Source organism: Mytilus trossulus, chromosome 1, assembly GCF_036588685.1.
Source record: "Mytilus trossulus isolate FHL-02 chromosome 1, PNRI_Mtr1.1.1.hap1, whole genome shotgun sequence".
In the NCBI taxonomy this organism is placed as follows: Eukaryota; Metazoa; Mollusca; class Bivalvia; order Mytilida; family Mytilidae; genus Mytilus; species Mytilus trossulus.
In genome coordinates this window covers 103,766,098-103,781,226 of record NC_086373.1, presented here as the reverse complement: position 1 = coordinate 103,781,226, position 15,129 = coordinate 103,766,098, and the positions used below count along the sequence as shown (strand labels likewise).

At 31.1% G+C, this 15,129-nt stretch overlaps 1 protein-coding gene across 1 annotated transcript; it reads left to right on the top strand.

The window, feature by feature from the left end:
* The first annotated feature begins 1,120 nt into the window (after positions 1-1,120).
* LOC134694936 (prolactin regulatory element-binding protein-like) lies at positions 1,121-14,669 on the top strand. Its single transcript, XM_063556054.1, has 9 exons — positions 1,121-1,385; positions 4,897-5,092; positions 7,670-7,878; positions 8,342-8,425; positions 9,128-9,240; positions 9,781-9,954; positions 10,628-10,700; positions 12,244-12,403; positions 13,081-14,669. The coding sequence occupies exons 1-9, from the start codon at positions 1,236-1,238 to the stop codon at positions 13,164-13,166; spliced, it is 1,245 nt and encodes a 414-aa protein (XP_063412124.1). The 5' UTR covers positions 1,121-1,235; the 3' UTR covers positions 13,167-14,669.
* The last annotated feature ends 460 nt before the right edge of the window (positions 14,670-15,129 follow it).

Here is a 15,129-nt window from a genome sequence, read left to right as displayed (position 1 = left end):
TTGCCACTGGCGCTCTCATTTAGCGGCTTAGAAATTGAAATTTGACAATTCTTCACCATATTTTTCATTGATCAAATTGAAAAAAGGATTTTCATTTTTAATTCAAAATCGTTGTTTTTGTTCCAGACATTCCTGTTATTATAAAGCATTTCGTTGTAAATGTTGCCATTAAACACAAGATTTGGAAACAAACAATATACTATCTTCATCTAATTTCTATAGCTCACTATGGTATGGGTTTTCAATTTGGTCATTGTCTTAGGCAGTACGATTTCGGAATTCCTTAAGTTTACTTCTGTGTTTTTCGGTCTCTGATGGGAGTCTAATTACTTACCTTTTATCTTGATTAGACTGTGCTTTTTCCTAAATGGTCAATGATACCAGAAACGAAAGAATATGTAATGTCACACTCGGGTCACTCATATATAGCTTGACGTTTCGATTGACAAGTACTAGTGGTTGCTGCTTCTTTTGCAGTCTTTGCAGCAGATACGAAGTCATCGTCAGATTCAATATCTGATGCATTATAATCACCCAGTTAAAGACCAAGAATTGAGATCACTATCATCCCAAGATAAAAAAAATCATTTTGAATTTAAAAATGACGGCGATTTTATAGTAGTATCACATAAAAGATAACAATAACAACACATAATATTAAGACATATAGGACATATATACATACTGTTTACATATGAGCCATACAAAGTAACACAGTTAAATTTCATAAGAAATAGTGTTCATATATAAAAGCAAGCACAAAAAAGTAAATCACTATTAAACTAGACAAATCCTTGAACTAGATAAGTAAATGATGCAAAGCAGACGAAATAAATAAAGCAAACTACTTTTAAAAGTAGCATGGAAAACACTTAGACTTTCATGTAAAACATTTTATAATGCATATTAATTTATCCGTATTCTAAAATATACAGATAATGTGTAGTTTACAAAGTCGAATTTTACCTATGCTAGTGTTTGACACGACAGTGATTTTAATGTTGGCCGTTGTTTTATTCTTTTTATTTTGATTTTTACTCTCTGTATTTTATATGATTCCAGTGGGGAATGATCTGCACATACCTTTACACGTATATGTTATATTTAAATAAAAAAACGATTATGATCACACATATAAGCATTGAAATGTATCATTTAATAGTTTTACCACAATATAAATTGAGAAATCAATATATTTCTACAAATATAAGGAAATATTAGGCCCGGGGTAAATCATGCAATTTGTAAACATGGCTGCAAACGGGAAAGGTGGCTTGTTGGCACGTTCAGATTTTCCACTATACACGGTGAATGCGTTAGACGAAAGACATTTTATAGTTGCAGGCGGTGGAGGTGCTGCAAAAACTGGAGTTGTGAATGCAATTGTACGTTTATTTACATGTTAAATTAGCTTAAATGTCTTTAATATGTGATTATTATTTTTTGCAGTCTTATTTTTACCACGATTCCAAAGAACTACCAAAAACTGAAAATTGATCCCAGAACCGATAGGTGTGGCCCGTAAACTTCATTATCTGTGGTGTTATACTAGAGTTTTTAAATAAAGATATAAAATTTGAGACTTTTCATTTTCCATGACGAAAATAGAATACACCTTATCGCTATTAGCCTACTTGGCCGGCCGACACGGCCGCTTGATCTTTTGACGCATACAACAATCACTTTTCCATTGTGGCATCAGATGTTTTGTTTTATGACATCAAAATTTTACAGTAACCTGTGTGATATACTTGGCTACTAGACGAACAGTAGATTTTGATTTTTACAAAGTTGCTAGAAACAGGGCTAATGAGAACGTTCGAAAAGCAAAAAAGGAATATGAGAAGTTAGTGGCATCAAAGGCTAAAACTGAGCCGAAACATTTTTGGACATATGTCAAAAGTAAAGTGAAATCAAAATCAGCAGTATCAAACCTTATGAAACCAAATGGGAACTTAACTACTTCCGACAAGGAAAAAGCGACTGTATTAAATGACTTTTTTACCAGTGTATTTACTGCTGAAAATCCAAATAATATACCTAATATTGAAGAGAGAAATTTTGAATCATCATTAGAACACTTTGTGATCAATGAAGACACAGTTGAAAAATATCTACTTTTATTAAATGGAAGCAAGTCTATGGGTCCAGATAATATTCATCTGTTAATAGTAAAGAGCATGGCAAATACATTTTCAAAACCTTTGACTTTGATATTTCAAAAGTCCATTGACACTGGAAAAATTCCAAAAGAATGGAAAGATGCTAGAGTTACCCCACTTTTTAAGAATAAAGGTAGTAAACTGGATGCAGGAAATTACAGACCGGTCAGTCTAACTTCAATTGTTTGCAAAACTTTGGAAAAGGTTATACAGAAAGAAATAATTAATCATTTAATAACAAATAATTTGTTATCAGACTCACAGTTTGGCTTTCGCTCTGGAAGATCATGTATATTACAATTACTTGATGTCATGGAAGACTGGTCATTATATATGGATAATAATATATCCTGGGACACATTATATCTTGATTTTGCCAAAGCTTTTGATAAAGTGCCACATAAAAGATTATTAAAGAAACTGTATTCATACGGTATTCGTGGATCTATATTAGAATGAATAACTGACTTTTTAACTGAACGTCGACAACAAGTTGCGGTGAAAGGGGAAAAATCTGAATGTCAAAATGTAATAAGTGGAGTGCCCCAAGGCAGTGTACTAGGACCTGTTCTTTTTATTATATTCATAAATGATTTACCAGATGTTGTGAAGTCTATAGTAAAAATTTTCGCAGACGATACAAAAATTTATGCACCTACTTCTAAATCTGATGTCTTACAGAATGATCTAGATGCACTCTACAATTGGTCCAAGTTATGGGACATGAAATTTAATGTGAACAAATGTAAACAAATCCACTATGGAAGAAATAATCCTGAAAATGTTTATGCTATGAACAATATTGATATTACTAAAGATGAACAAGAAAAGGATCTTGGAATTATTTTTCAAAATGATCTTAAATTTTCGCAACATATATCAAGTAAAATAAATAAAGCCAATAGTATACTTGGGCTGATTAACAGAACTTTTAACTTTAAAGATCAATATACATTTTTAAGACTATACGTTGCGTTGGTACGACCACATGTGGAATATGGAAATACAATATGGTATCCGCATTTAAAGAAAGATATTAATGCTGTAGAAAAAGTGCAGATGAGAGCAACTAAATTAATTCCTGATATACGACATTTAAGCTATGAAGACAGATTAAAAGTACTTAAACTACCCTCCCTAACTCACAGAAGGCGAAGAGGTGATATGATACAAGCGTTCAAAATATTAAAAGGAATCGAAGATATATCTTATGAAAGATTTTTTACTGTCATCAGTACTAATACCCGTGGGCATAATTGGAAATTAGCAAAACCTAGATGTAACACTTCTTTTCGATTAAGACATTTCTCACAACGTATTATTAATGATTGGAATAACCTACCAGTTGAAGTTATTTCATCTAAAACTGTGGAAGCCTTTAAAATTAGTATAGACCGTCATTGGGAGTCAGTCATGTATCAGTTAGGAAATTGATGAGGACACAAATAGTTTTATATATAACTTTTAATTGTGTGAAATAATGCACCAAATCATGCAGGATTGATGATTGTATCAGTTTTTGAAAGTGTACCAAAATATGGTGGGCTAAAAAGGATAGGATCCTTCCATATGAGCCCCACAACGATCTTACAGGTATATCCAGTAATGGCTGACAAATAGTGATAAGCTTAAAGGTGTATATATTGCATCAGGAATTCTATTTTTTCTTTATGGTTACATCTATGGTAAATGTTATTATTCAAAGGGGTACAAGTCAAACAGTACCTGGTCATTTCCTTATTTAAGGTAAAAGTCAAATCAACACCTGGTTAAATTGGCATCTGGTCAAACCAGCACCTATGTAAAGTCAATTATGCATATAAAGTTGGTTATAATACACCTTATGAGGCTTATCGCTATTTAGTCCAATCCTAGAAAAACAGTCATTTATACAACTTCCTGTTTGGGTCAGGCCGCAGAAAATAGAGGTCATTAGTAGTGAGCTGAGGGAGGAAAAACTTAAGAAAGGGATCATCTAGCATTTAAGTAAAAAAATATTTTGTTTGAAGTATTTACGTTAGTTTAAACAGGTCTCATTAAAAAGTATCATGCATGGTGAATTGTTTAAACAGGAACCCAGATAGCTTCAACTGGATGAAAAGTTGTGTAATTTTAGAACTTATCCAGAATGGAATACATAGCGATTTGGTGTATTAATTTGGCATATATTAATATTTGATATAATCAATATATAGATAATAGTTCACTAATTTGACAAGGATTCATTCAAAGGCACTGGCAAGGATTATGTTGAAATGGAACAATATTGAATAACAAAAAAGTTATTGTAATGTTGATCTCAAATTGCCAGAACTCTATTTTGGGTTAGGACCTGACTTATTACAAATGTAACAATGATATTATAATTGTAACGTCAAGCTGTTGTGATGTTACTTAATTAAACTTTTAACTTTAGTTTTGATGCTGGATTCTCTGTTATTGCGATTTATAATACAAATGTATGTGGCAGGTGCAGTGCGTTTGACTTCAATCTTAGTTGATTGGCATTGTTAATTCCAGTCAAAATTCATTGGGATGCTCTGGACACTCCTGCTCCTCCATCAATGAAAACTGACCGCAATGATATACCTGATAGTGCTGAAAGTTTTGTTCATCGCTTACAATCAATTAATAAATCATTTAAATTTCAAATCAGTCGTGGCTGACAAATTGGACCATTTCTTGACCCCTGATACATGAATGACTAATGTATTATTACATTTATTTGTTGTAGGAGGTATATGAAGTAAAACAGACAGACAATAAGTTGATAGCCAGCAGTATAGGTAGACATGACACAGGAACTAAAGCTGTTATGAACGGATGTTGTCACTATGATGGTAGAAAACACATATTAGCAGCAGGATTAGATGAAAAGTGTCACACATACTCATTAAAATATAAAGTTGTTTCTCCCAAGAAAAACTCAGGTGTGTAAGTCTTCATGTCATCTTTGGTAATATTTATAGTAACAAGTGAAAACACATTGTATGATATTTTTATTAGTATCATTTTCAACAAATATGGCTAGTATGTTGTTTAAATATGTTGTTACAAACAGAAGGTAGATAAGACATGCTTAAAATCCAGGAACCTTATTCCAATTATGTTTACTGGATGACTGACTTACATGGTACATCAAATCAGGGCTCACGCTACCAGGCGACTTGGGCGAAGAAGTCCCTTTCCCGGCCTCACTTCGCTTTCCCCGACCCCCAAAAGCGAAGACAAGTAGCCCTGTTGTTTATGATACTCGCTTTCAGTCGCTTCCGTCATCGGACATTTTCAATTTTTACCAAGTTGATGAAACCTTAACTTTTTATTGATAATTAAAGAAATTCAGACATAATCGATTCATTATCTTATGAAAAGAGGACGAAGCATTGTTTTTGCAGTGTGTAGCAAGTTATTCAATAAAAATACAACTTTTTATCACTTCGTGCACTTCCGAAAGTTCCGGTGCTTGTTACTCAAAAACGTACATCAACCTAACTTTCGGCTTCAAAATAAGTTTGTTACTTCATTTAAACGTGATAACAGTTGCCTCCAGTAAATTCTCAATCCATTTATTGCATTAAAAACGTCATGATCCTTTCCAAATAACTTGTCAAACATCGTTTATTTTTGTAAATTTTCTTGCAATCGTCCGCCATTGACCGATTTCTAAACTACGGATCGGAAACGGACTAGCTATGACTGGAATCCGTATTTTTACAAAAATTACTACGGACGCACGGATGGAACAGCTGACAGAAGAATATTGATCCCAAAAGGGAAAATTACGCATTCCACACGCATTAAAAGATTTTGGTTACATCTAAATAAACTCATCATTGATTGGTGTATATCATTCCCTATAATTTAAATGGATTGTTGTAAACTATTGTAAAGTTGCTTAACTCTTAGACTATAACACTAATGTCAATAAATTATGGCCCAGCTTACCTTTATATATCTTTTGATGAGAAACACTGAATTTCAAACACAAGCTAGTTTTTAATTAAATTGTAATTGCTATTTTATAATTTCTTTACCTTTTTAAAAAAAATTTTTTTTTAGTGCTTGATATTTGGATTTGAAATGTTACTTTAATTGAATGCTCAGATAAAAAATGAACAATATAAAAAGAACATTATTTACAATTGACCGTTTATACTACAGTAAAATCCAAACATTGTAACGCACCGCATGAATGACCACTTCTCTTTCAAATCTCACCACTTCTCCCTATCAGTTTCAAAAAGAGAAGTCACTTCTCCCTATAATTCTGAAGTAGTGTGAGCCCTGCAAATAGGTACAGTTAACTGACATTTCATCTCTTTTTCAGATATATAATAAAAGTTTGAGATAATATCTATTAAAACTTTTTTGGCATTATTTAAAGTCATAAGAAACCTCAAATCAAAAAAAAATAATGCATATGTTTTTTATAACTCAATGGATAGTTTTCATTGTAAAACTTATGTACATATACTTTTTTCTGAAGAAAATTCTTTAATTTATTCATATTTAGAAGAAGTTGACTTTATTTGAATTGCTTCCTTCCAGCAAGCAATTCCCCCTGATATATTTTCCGTATGCAAGGTGACCTCAGTGTGACCCATCTCGTAAAAATCTGGTGACCACAATACGCATGGATGTCCCTAAAATAAACTATTATCTGAATTCACATGTTAGACACGTGCTCAAATTCCATGCTTTTTTGTTTATTTTTCGTCAATTGTTGACAAACAGGTGACAATCGTTAAACTTCGGCTTCAAAACACGAACTTTAATTACCTGCCATATTTTCACAACACTGACCGACTGAAAAAAAAAATTGACGATTATACGAAATTTACAGGAAAAAAATGATAAATTCGAGCACAGAAGACTAAGTTTATGATGTTTGTATGCATTGGTTTAAGAATTGGAAGAACATTATTTTTCACCGGTCACTGGTTTCTTATGACTTTAAAGAAAAAATTTAATGGAAATGTGTGGTTAGGAGAACACTACGCTTCTGTCACATGCATGAAGAGATATTTCTTGTTAAGAAGTTAGAAGAGTTTCTGAATAAGCAATAGTAAGTGAAAAGGAATTAGGTATGAACTGAATGTTGACTTTCAGATGTATTTTTCTTATTTACACTGTTGGGTTGCTGTGTTATTGTCGTACATATGCAAGTCTTGAATTTACCTTCAGCCTCATGAACTCAGTGTTCTTTCCCCATATCTGCGTCCCATCTCATATTGCATTATAGGAGTCACACATCTGTGTCATTTTTAACAAGTCATTCCCTGTTGAATTTTTTGTCAAGTAATAGCTACAACTTTACATGCAAAGATCTGGGAAAAGGACACAGATTTGAGGCTTGACATATACATTTTATATAACTATTTGACTCTTACATAAATACCCATGAATCATCTTTCGTTCACATCATAAACATACATTATATATTTCATCAGTCTCTTGTTTTAAGAAAGGAAAAAAAACTGAATTCTGTAATCTTTTCATTATGATAGGTAAAACAGATGACACAGTTCGGAAAAGAAAATCTAATGATGGCGCTGAAGAAAATGGAACTAAACAAATTAACTTTGACATTGAAGAATTAGACAGTTTTGAAACCGACTTTAATGAAGATGGAAGTTTTCAGAAAACTGTACAATTTAGTATGGATCAGAAATTTTTAGCAACAGGTGGTGCTGATGGGTTTCTTCGTGTTTGGAAGGTATGGAATGTCTTGAAAATGCTAAAGTTTGAAATAAAACAAAATATGCGGCATAGTGTATACTGATATACCTTTATCATAACTGGGCATCATTCAGTTTATGTATTTCTTTTCATACACTGAATATGATAAAAGTTATGTTTGATTTGTTTGACTTTTTAAAGTTTGTTAATCTGTTGATGTTACCAAGCAGTGTCTTTTTTCAACACACAGATAAGCAGGATTAACATATTTACAAAGAATTTTATTCAAATCAGGTGTGAACCTTTGCTGTGATATTTCCTTTGGTTTTGTTAAGTGCGATAATATCCCCTACTCTTTTGGTTTAATTGAGAATAAGGGTTTAAATATGTAAATTTGTTTTTAAGATCTGAATTTTGTATCGATGTACCAATTTTACCATAGGATATTTATTAAACAATGATAATCACAGATAGATCAAAGGTTGTATATATTATTACAGTACCCTGAACTGAGTAAGATATTTGAAGTCCATGCACACAAAGGAGATATTGATGATGTAGCCATCAGTCCTGCAAATGATAAGGTAAGTGATGTGTATTTATTTTCCTTATATCTCAATAAAGGGAGACACTATTTTTTGTAATAATTTTTCTTTGCTTCTTATTCTCATAGAACCTTGTCAGGGCTATTTTTATAGCATTTTATGAAGTTTTACCCTTGTCCTTCCCATTGTACACAGGGTTTGAATTAAGCCGGGGCCTATTCGCCAATGTCCTCGAAAATTTGGGTTGGGCTACTTAAATTTCTGCTTTCTTGTATATATGTGGGCTACAATTGCCAAAGGCTTAAGTTCAATCCCTGAATACATCGTGTACCCCTCAAAAATTCTCTTACTTTAGTTTGCCTCAACTAAATGTTATGAAAATTATACACAATGCTTATTACCACAAAACTCAGATCAAATTAGAATTTGGGAAGTGTCACTTTAACCGTTCTTGAGTTATGTCCCTTGATAAAGTTAAATGCAAGTGGGGGGCTTTTTCTAATTTATTTTCACTTTCAGCACTTTTCATTCATGTTTACAATAGAAAAAATCTGTTTTTCGGCAAAGATGTGTCACTAGAGTTTACAATAAAAACAATTTTGTTTTTCAGAAAAAATAAGTTCATTTGATTATACATAATTATGATGGCCTAAAAGTAATCATCTTATCCATTTATTGCATTTAAGAGCCAATCAAATTTTTATGTTAAATATGTGGTTTAAAGCTACTTTTATTTGATAGATAGTAACAGTTTCTAGAGACCACTGTGCCTGTGTATGGAATGCTAAAGAGGGGAGTAAAGACTGTGAACTCAAATGGCCATTAAGTGATCAGTATCGGCATAGAGCATGCAAGTAAGTTTGGAAAAATTAACAAGACATTGATATCTTGAACCTGATAGATAGACTTTGTTAATAAGTAAAAGAGAAAATATCTTTAAATTTCATGTTGTTTATTGATATTAAGCTGCTTAAAAAGATACTTATGTACCTAACTTATTTGTCATTTTATATTTAATAAAATAGAATAGATGTTAAAAAGAATGAAAGTTTTTAATATTTTTACCAGTAGTTACTAGTCTTAATTAGGTATTATAGGGGGAGAGATTTATTATGTAAAGATTACTTATATCTTCAAAATTACGTGAAATCAAATTTGTGTTTAATCCAAATACATGATATTTACGACTGAACAGGATATCTTTTTACTTAGACTTGTAATGCATAAAAGCTGTGACTACAAACTTAAAAGCCTTCAACTGTATGATGTTTCAATAATATTGGAATATATTAATAAAGTACTTTCACAGAATTGTATGTTATTAAACCTTTTCCTGAGATCTTCATCTTAAAATTGTTTCAAACAGAACATTAAGTTTACCAAATATATTTTAGATATGGTTTAATAGAGGGAAGCAAAGAACATTATAATTTGTACACAATTAGTATACCTGTAAAAAGATCACAGAATCCAGCACCTTGTTACCTCGCTATGTGGGATAGTAAAAAATTTACAGTTAAACGAATGGTCAGTACTGGAATGGAGGTGCTGTCAGCATTGGCTATCAGGTAAATTATTGACAAACTTGGTAAAATGTTTAACTTCATTGGCTCTTTGGTTAATTGTTTCAAATCCCAGAAGCCAATAAAACCATCAAATATTAATACTGCAAGATACAAATTAACGTATTCCCACTTTTTACTCCAGATGGTATAACTTTTTGACAAGTCACCTACTTTGTTGTAGGACATACTGGTACTCAGTTAAGTAATAGTAACCAAAATAAAATATAAAATTATTGGTGCAATTTGGAGGGAAATTTTCTGTTTTTCAAAAATTTTGTGTACAGAAAACATAAAACAGTGAATTTCCCCCAAAATTCTAAAGATTTTTAGCTTGAATTTACCTAGTTTAAAAGTTGCTCTTATTTGACCTAGTCCCATATATCCTACCATAGAGATGTTGACCTACTGAAAAATATGAAGTCCTAAGACGGTAATATGAAAATAGTCTAAAAATTTGATATTGTTTCAAGTCAACTAGGAATTTAACAACTTGAAAACAAATAATTTGCACATTTACAATAATCTGGCATGTCAGTAATAGCACAATAGAAAGTTTTCAAATGATGTTCTTAATTTCAGTGTTAATACTGACTTTAGAAAAAAACCGGTCAACAAAGCTACTACATATGACAAATGTATTAAGTGAATAACCTTAATATGGTTGTTTTTATTGTAGTGATGATGGGACTTATGCTGCTGTAGGTACAATCTCAGGAAGTGTGGCTGTCTTTATCTCTTTTAGTTTACAGGTAAACAAACATTCTCATTAAGTTGACCACAATAACATTTACAGCCATGGCCATGATATCAAAAATGTTGACAAAAAAAATATAGAATTATGAAACAAAAAGGTTTTTATTTTAAAATCAAGGCAGTAACTTTGGGACAAATCACCAACCTCAAATTTCAAACATTTACATGGGCTATGCAAATATATTTGAAAGAAATTTACAAATTTGAATGCTGTCAAGCTTTATTTTGTGAAATAAAATTACATATTTAAACCACAGCAAATAGTTGATAAAGTGTATTTCTCTAATTCTTCGTCAATTTATCCCTTTTTGCACCCATTGTATAAAAAAATAATTTAATCAAAGTGTGGTTCATTTGATCTCAGTATTTCATAAGTTAAAATTCGATGATGACGCCAAATTTTCTTGCTGTCCTCTGAAATTCATATTGTGACGGCATAAAAAAAGACGACCATGCCTGATGACTTCACATAGAAAAACACATCTTTTGACAGATTGGAAAACTAGGAATAAGTTTGCCTGCATAATGTTAGAAAATCATTAGAGGAACAGATTCCACCACCAAATCTTGTGTAATACGATATTTATTCACTCTTGACAGTTAAATTTTAAATATTTAAAACGCTCGGGCTTGCGTTTAAAATTTGAAAATTTAACTCTCTCGAGTGGATAAACATCGTATTACACTCGATGCAGTGGTAGAATCTATATATATCAATCTCCCTGGCTATCTGTAAAGTGTCTTGTAAATGCAAGTTTTCCTTACTGTAACAGCTTGACAATATTGTTTGACTTCACATAGATGTAGAATGCTTCCTAATGTGCATGAAAAATATAATCTCAGTCTAACATGTAAAAGGGGAGATAATCAACTTACAAACTTCAATATGCTTAAAAGTATTTGGTGGTAAATGGACCATTCCAGTTAATTTTTGACAGATGGGGATGGATGGGGAGATTTTTGTTAATACCTATCAGAAAAAAACATGATGAAAAACTACCTATCAGATCTATAAATTAAGACCTATCAGATGTAGAGTTTCTGTTCATATTGGGTGGATGGGCTTTCATGGGAAAAATTGACCTATCAGAAATTTTACTGCAAGGATTGTACCCATCAGAATTCTAAATCCAATACCAGGTAATGCATAATACGAAACTGTCTACATTCCAAAGCACCCCTAAGATATGAAATAGTTATTTTTTGTAACCCCTAAGATGTAATTATATTTAAGTATTAACTGTTGCAAGATCCCTCAGAAATTGTTGCATAAAAGTGTACCTGTCAGATGCAAAAACCCAAAATTTCACCCCTAAGATGTATAAATTTTACACCCCCCAGAAAGGACCATCCATCCCCCATTATCAGATATTAACTGAAATGGCCCAATGTATCATTTTGTAAGTCAATTCAATGTTCAATTTAAATATAGGTATACATATATAAAAAAAAAATAAATAAATCATTGGATTGTGTCTTTATTTACATTTCTTCACCTTAAGTTATCTTGTATTCTCATAGTGTCCTTTTTAATTTCAGAAATTATATAGTGTCAGTGAGGCACATAATATATTTGTGACAGGTTTAGATTTTTTACCAAGTTCTAAAGCCACAGAGGCAGTGACGGGAGATAAAGATTTCACATTACTCAGTATATCAGCTGACAATACCATTCGTGTTCATCAAGTTGCCAAACGAGGTTAGTATTATAGCATTAAAAACATTCCTTCCAGAGTTTGTTAAAATACATTAAAACATATAACTTTTTATTTATGTTTGTTCAACAACTGTTGATCTCTTGATAATGTTTCTATATTTTGTATGAATCCATATCCTTGAATTCTTTACAAATACAAAATATATAGTTTAAACATATTTTAGTGTTCAAACTGATCCTTTTGTCATTTTGAACAATAAAATGTGTTTAAACTATATATTTTGATTTTGTAAAGAATTCAAGGATATGGATTCATTCAGACCACACAGGTTGTCCTAACAGAATAATGCACTAGCATATACTGTTGTGGTAGTGTAATTTAAATACAATCCTTATATTAGTGGTGCGTTTCTATGGTATTGAATATTTGAAATATCTCTGAATAAAAATAAATAAGTGGAGATGTAGGATAAATATTAATGAGACAGCAACCCAGTCACACAAATCATTAAAACAAGCATCCCAAAACTTCTTCAATCCTTTTGTTCTGAATCAGAGCAGTGTTGGAAAGACATGTTAAGATAATACTAATATATGTATAGTGAATGGCTTTAAATCTTTTTAAACAAGGTATGTTAGTCTCATTATAGATTATGCAAGATTTATTACTAAATTTATTCTCTTGCAAGTTACAGTAAATTTCTTTGTTTTAATTACAGGATCATACAGTATAGTGTTATTACTTATTGGACTGGTAGTTATAGTTGTGTTATTATTCATCTTCATGGCAGAAATGGGATTATGACAAGAGTTATCCCCCATTCTTAGATGGCAGCCATTAACATTCCATCAAAACTAGTGGATCTGATTGGTAGATCATCATTGGATTAATTGAACTTCAAAGTGAATTAAAATTACAATGCTGTGATAAACAATTAACTTTTTTTTATATTGATCTTATTAAAAGGGATGAGGTATACAATATTTTATATGCTTTACAATGTACTAAATATAACTTGCAATCATGATATCAGCTGGCTGGTTAATTATTTTAATTCTAATAAATCTGATATTATAAAATAGATATGGTTGACCACTGAAAAAAAAATTATTTGATTTTATGGTTGTTCCAAAATTTTGACTATCTGTTTATAAAAATGATATTTACTGTAAATTCTTAGCTCAAAAAGGAGGTAATTTGTTGATTATGGAAAATAACTCTTTTAGTTAGATCGATTTTTCAACAATACATGAAATTCACTTATAGAATTGGTTAATTTCAGAGACATTATAGCACTAATATTGCTTAATGATATAGAGAAACCTATTTACTCGCTTCTCATTGTCAGATAGGCTTTTTAAAAATAATGTCACACATTTAACCATAATATTAAGTGGGGAAAATTGCAATTTAAAACCGACGCATTTAGATTATTTGTTAACTGTTGAAGTTTTCACTGGTTATATGTTATGTACTTGATTTGACTTATAAAAGGGTCTATTTATGAAGTATTTGATAAAGATAAGACCTAGTTTCACTGGCTTATAATCCACAAGACATTAAACTTTTGTCTGTCAGTTGTTTTTAAAAAGAAAACCTATCACTTTTACAACAGTACAAAATGTAGATATCATGTCCCTAACATTTCAGGTCAAAAGACATTCATGTTGAGTTTTTGTCTCCCTGTCACAAAATGATCTGCATAAAGCTAATAATTTTACTCAGGAACGGAACAAAAGTCCATAGGATTTCTTGATAAGAAGTTGTATGTTATTTGATGTTCCACAAAGCAATCCAGTGACTTTTCATTTCTACCTACCGGTATCATATGATTCTCAATCTTCTTTGGAATAGGTAGAAACTCAACATAATTCCTTCATATAGATTGTTGTTGTTATCATTTGGTTCTTTCCCATTACTTTACATTGTCAATGGAAACTCAATGGAAACTTCTTAGTTTATTTAGGAATGTAATGAAAGAACTGCATTAACATGTTTAACATGCAATTGTGCCTTTCAATTTTATATTTCATTTTTCAGTTATTCATATAGAGTTACATCTTATAATATTGTACACTTATGTTTTTGAGCATAAAACCAACCTTATTTTGTTGTATTTTAGAACCAGCCTTTCTCTAGTCTTTAAATATGTTCTAGATACACTTGTTTACATATTGTAATTTTATTTAGTTCTTGTAGAGGTTATTTTATCTGTTAAAGGTTATATATTTATTTTTATTTATTAAATGATTTATGAAATCACTATGTATGAAAAATATCAAGCAAATAAATAAAAATTGAAACTTTCCTTACTTGTGTTTGTATTAGAATTTAAAACGCCTCTAGGACTGACTGAAATGTTTCCAGACCATATCACTGCCTACGAAACAAATAACATATTGCATTGCACACAACATTCTATACATCCTATGATATCCATGTCCTTTTCTAGAAATCTATCAATGAAATATATACTGATATTCAAGTGTATGGTGCATGAATCTATTCATTCTAAAAACATCAATGACGTCATTGTAAAACATATATTTAAAATTGGCTTTCAGCTAAAATGATGAAAACAAGGTCCAATTCTTAGTATTTCTTATTATCACCATCCAATACTTTCCTCAATGTAAATGTTTAAATTTTAATTCCAACAGGAAAATAATGGCAATAAATTCCCATTTGCATGTAGGGAGGTAATCCTGTTCCTTCATGTTAAATGGGAGATAATCCAATTTTATTTCTCAACATTACCATATGATTG

What these genes read in the sequence shown, in the direction of transcription:
- LOC134694936 (XM_063556054.1), top strand. Translation starts at nt 1,236, where the DNA reads ATGCAATTTGTAAACATGGCTGCAAACGGGAAAGGTGGCTTGTTGGCA. An exon ending in TCAGTCCTGCAAATGATAAG is followed by an intron (nt 8,426 to 9,127) that starts GTAAGTGATGTG and finishes TTTATTTGATAG; the next exon opens with ATAGTAACAGTTTCTAGAGA. An exon ending in TATCGGCATAGAGCATGCAA is followed by an intron (nt 9,241 to 9,780) that starts GTAAGTTTGGAA and finishes AATATATTTTAG; the next exon opens with ATATGGTTTAATAGAGGGAA.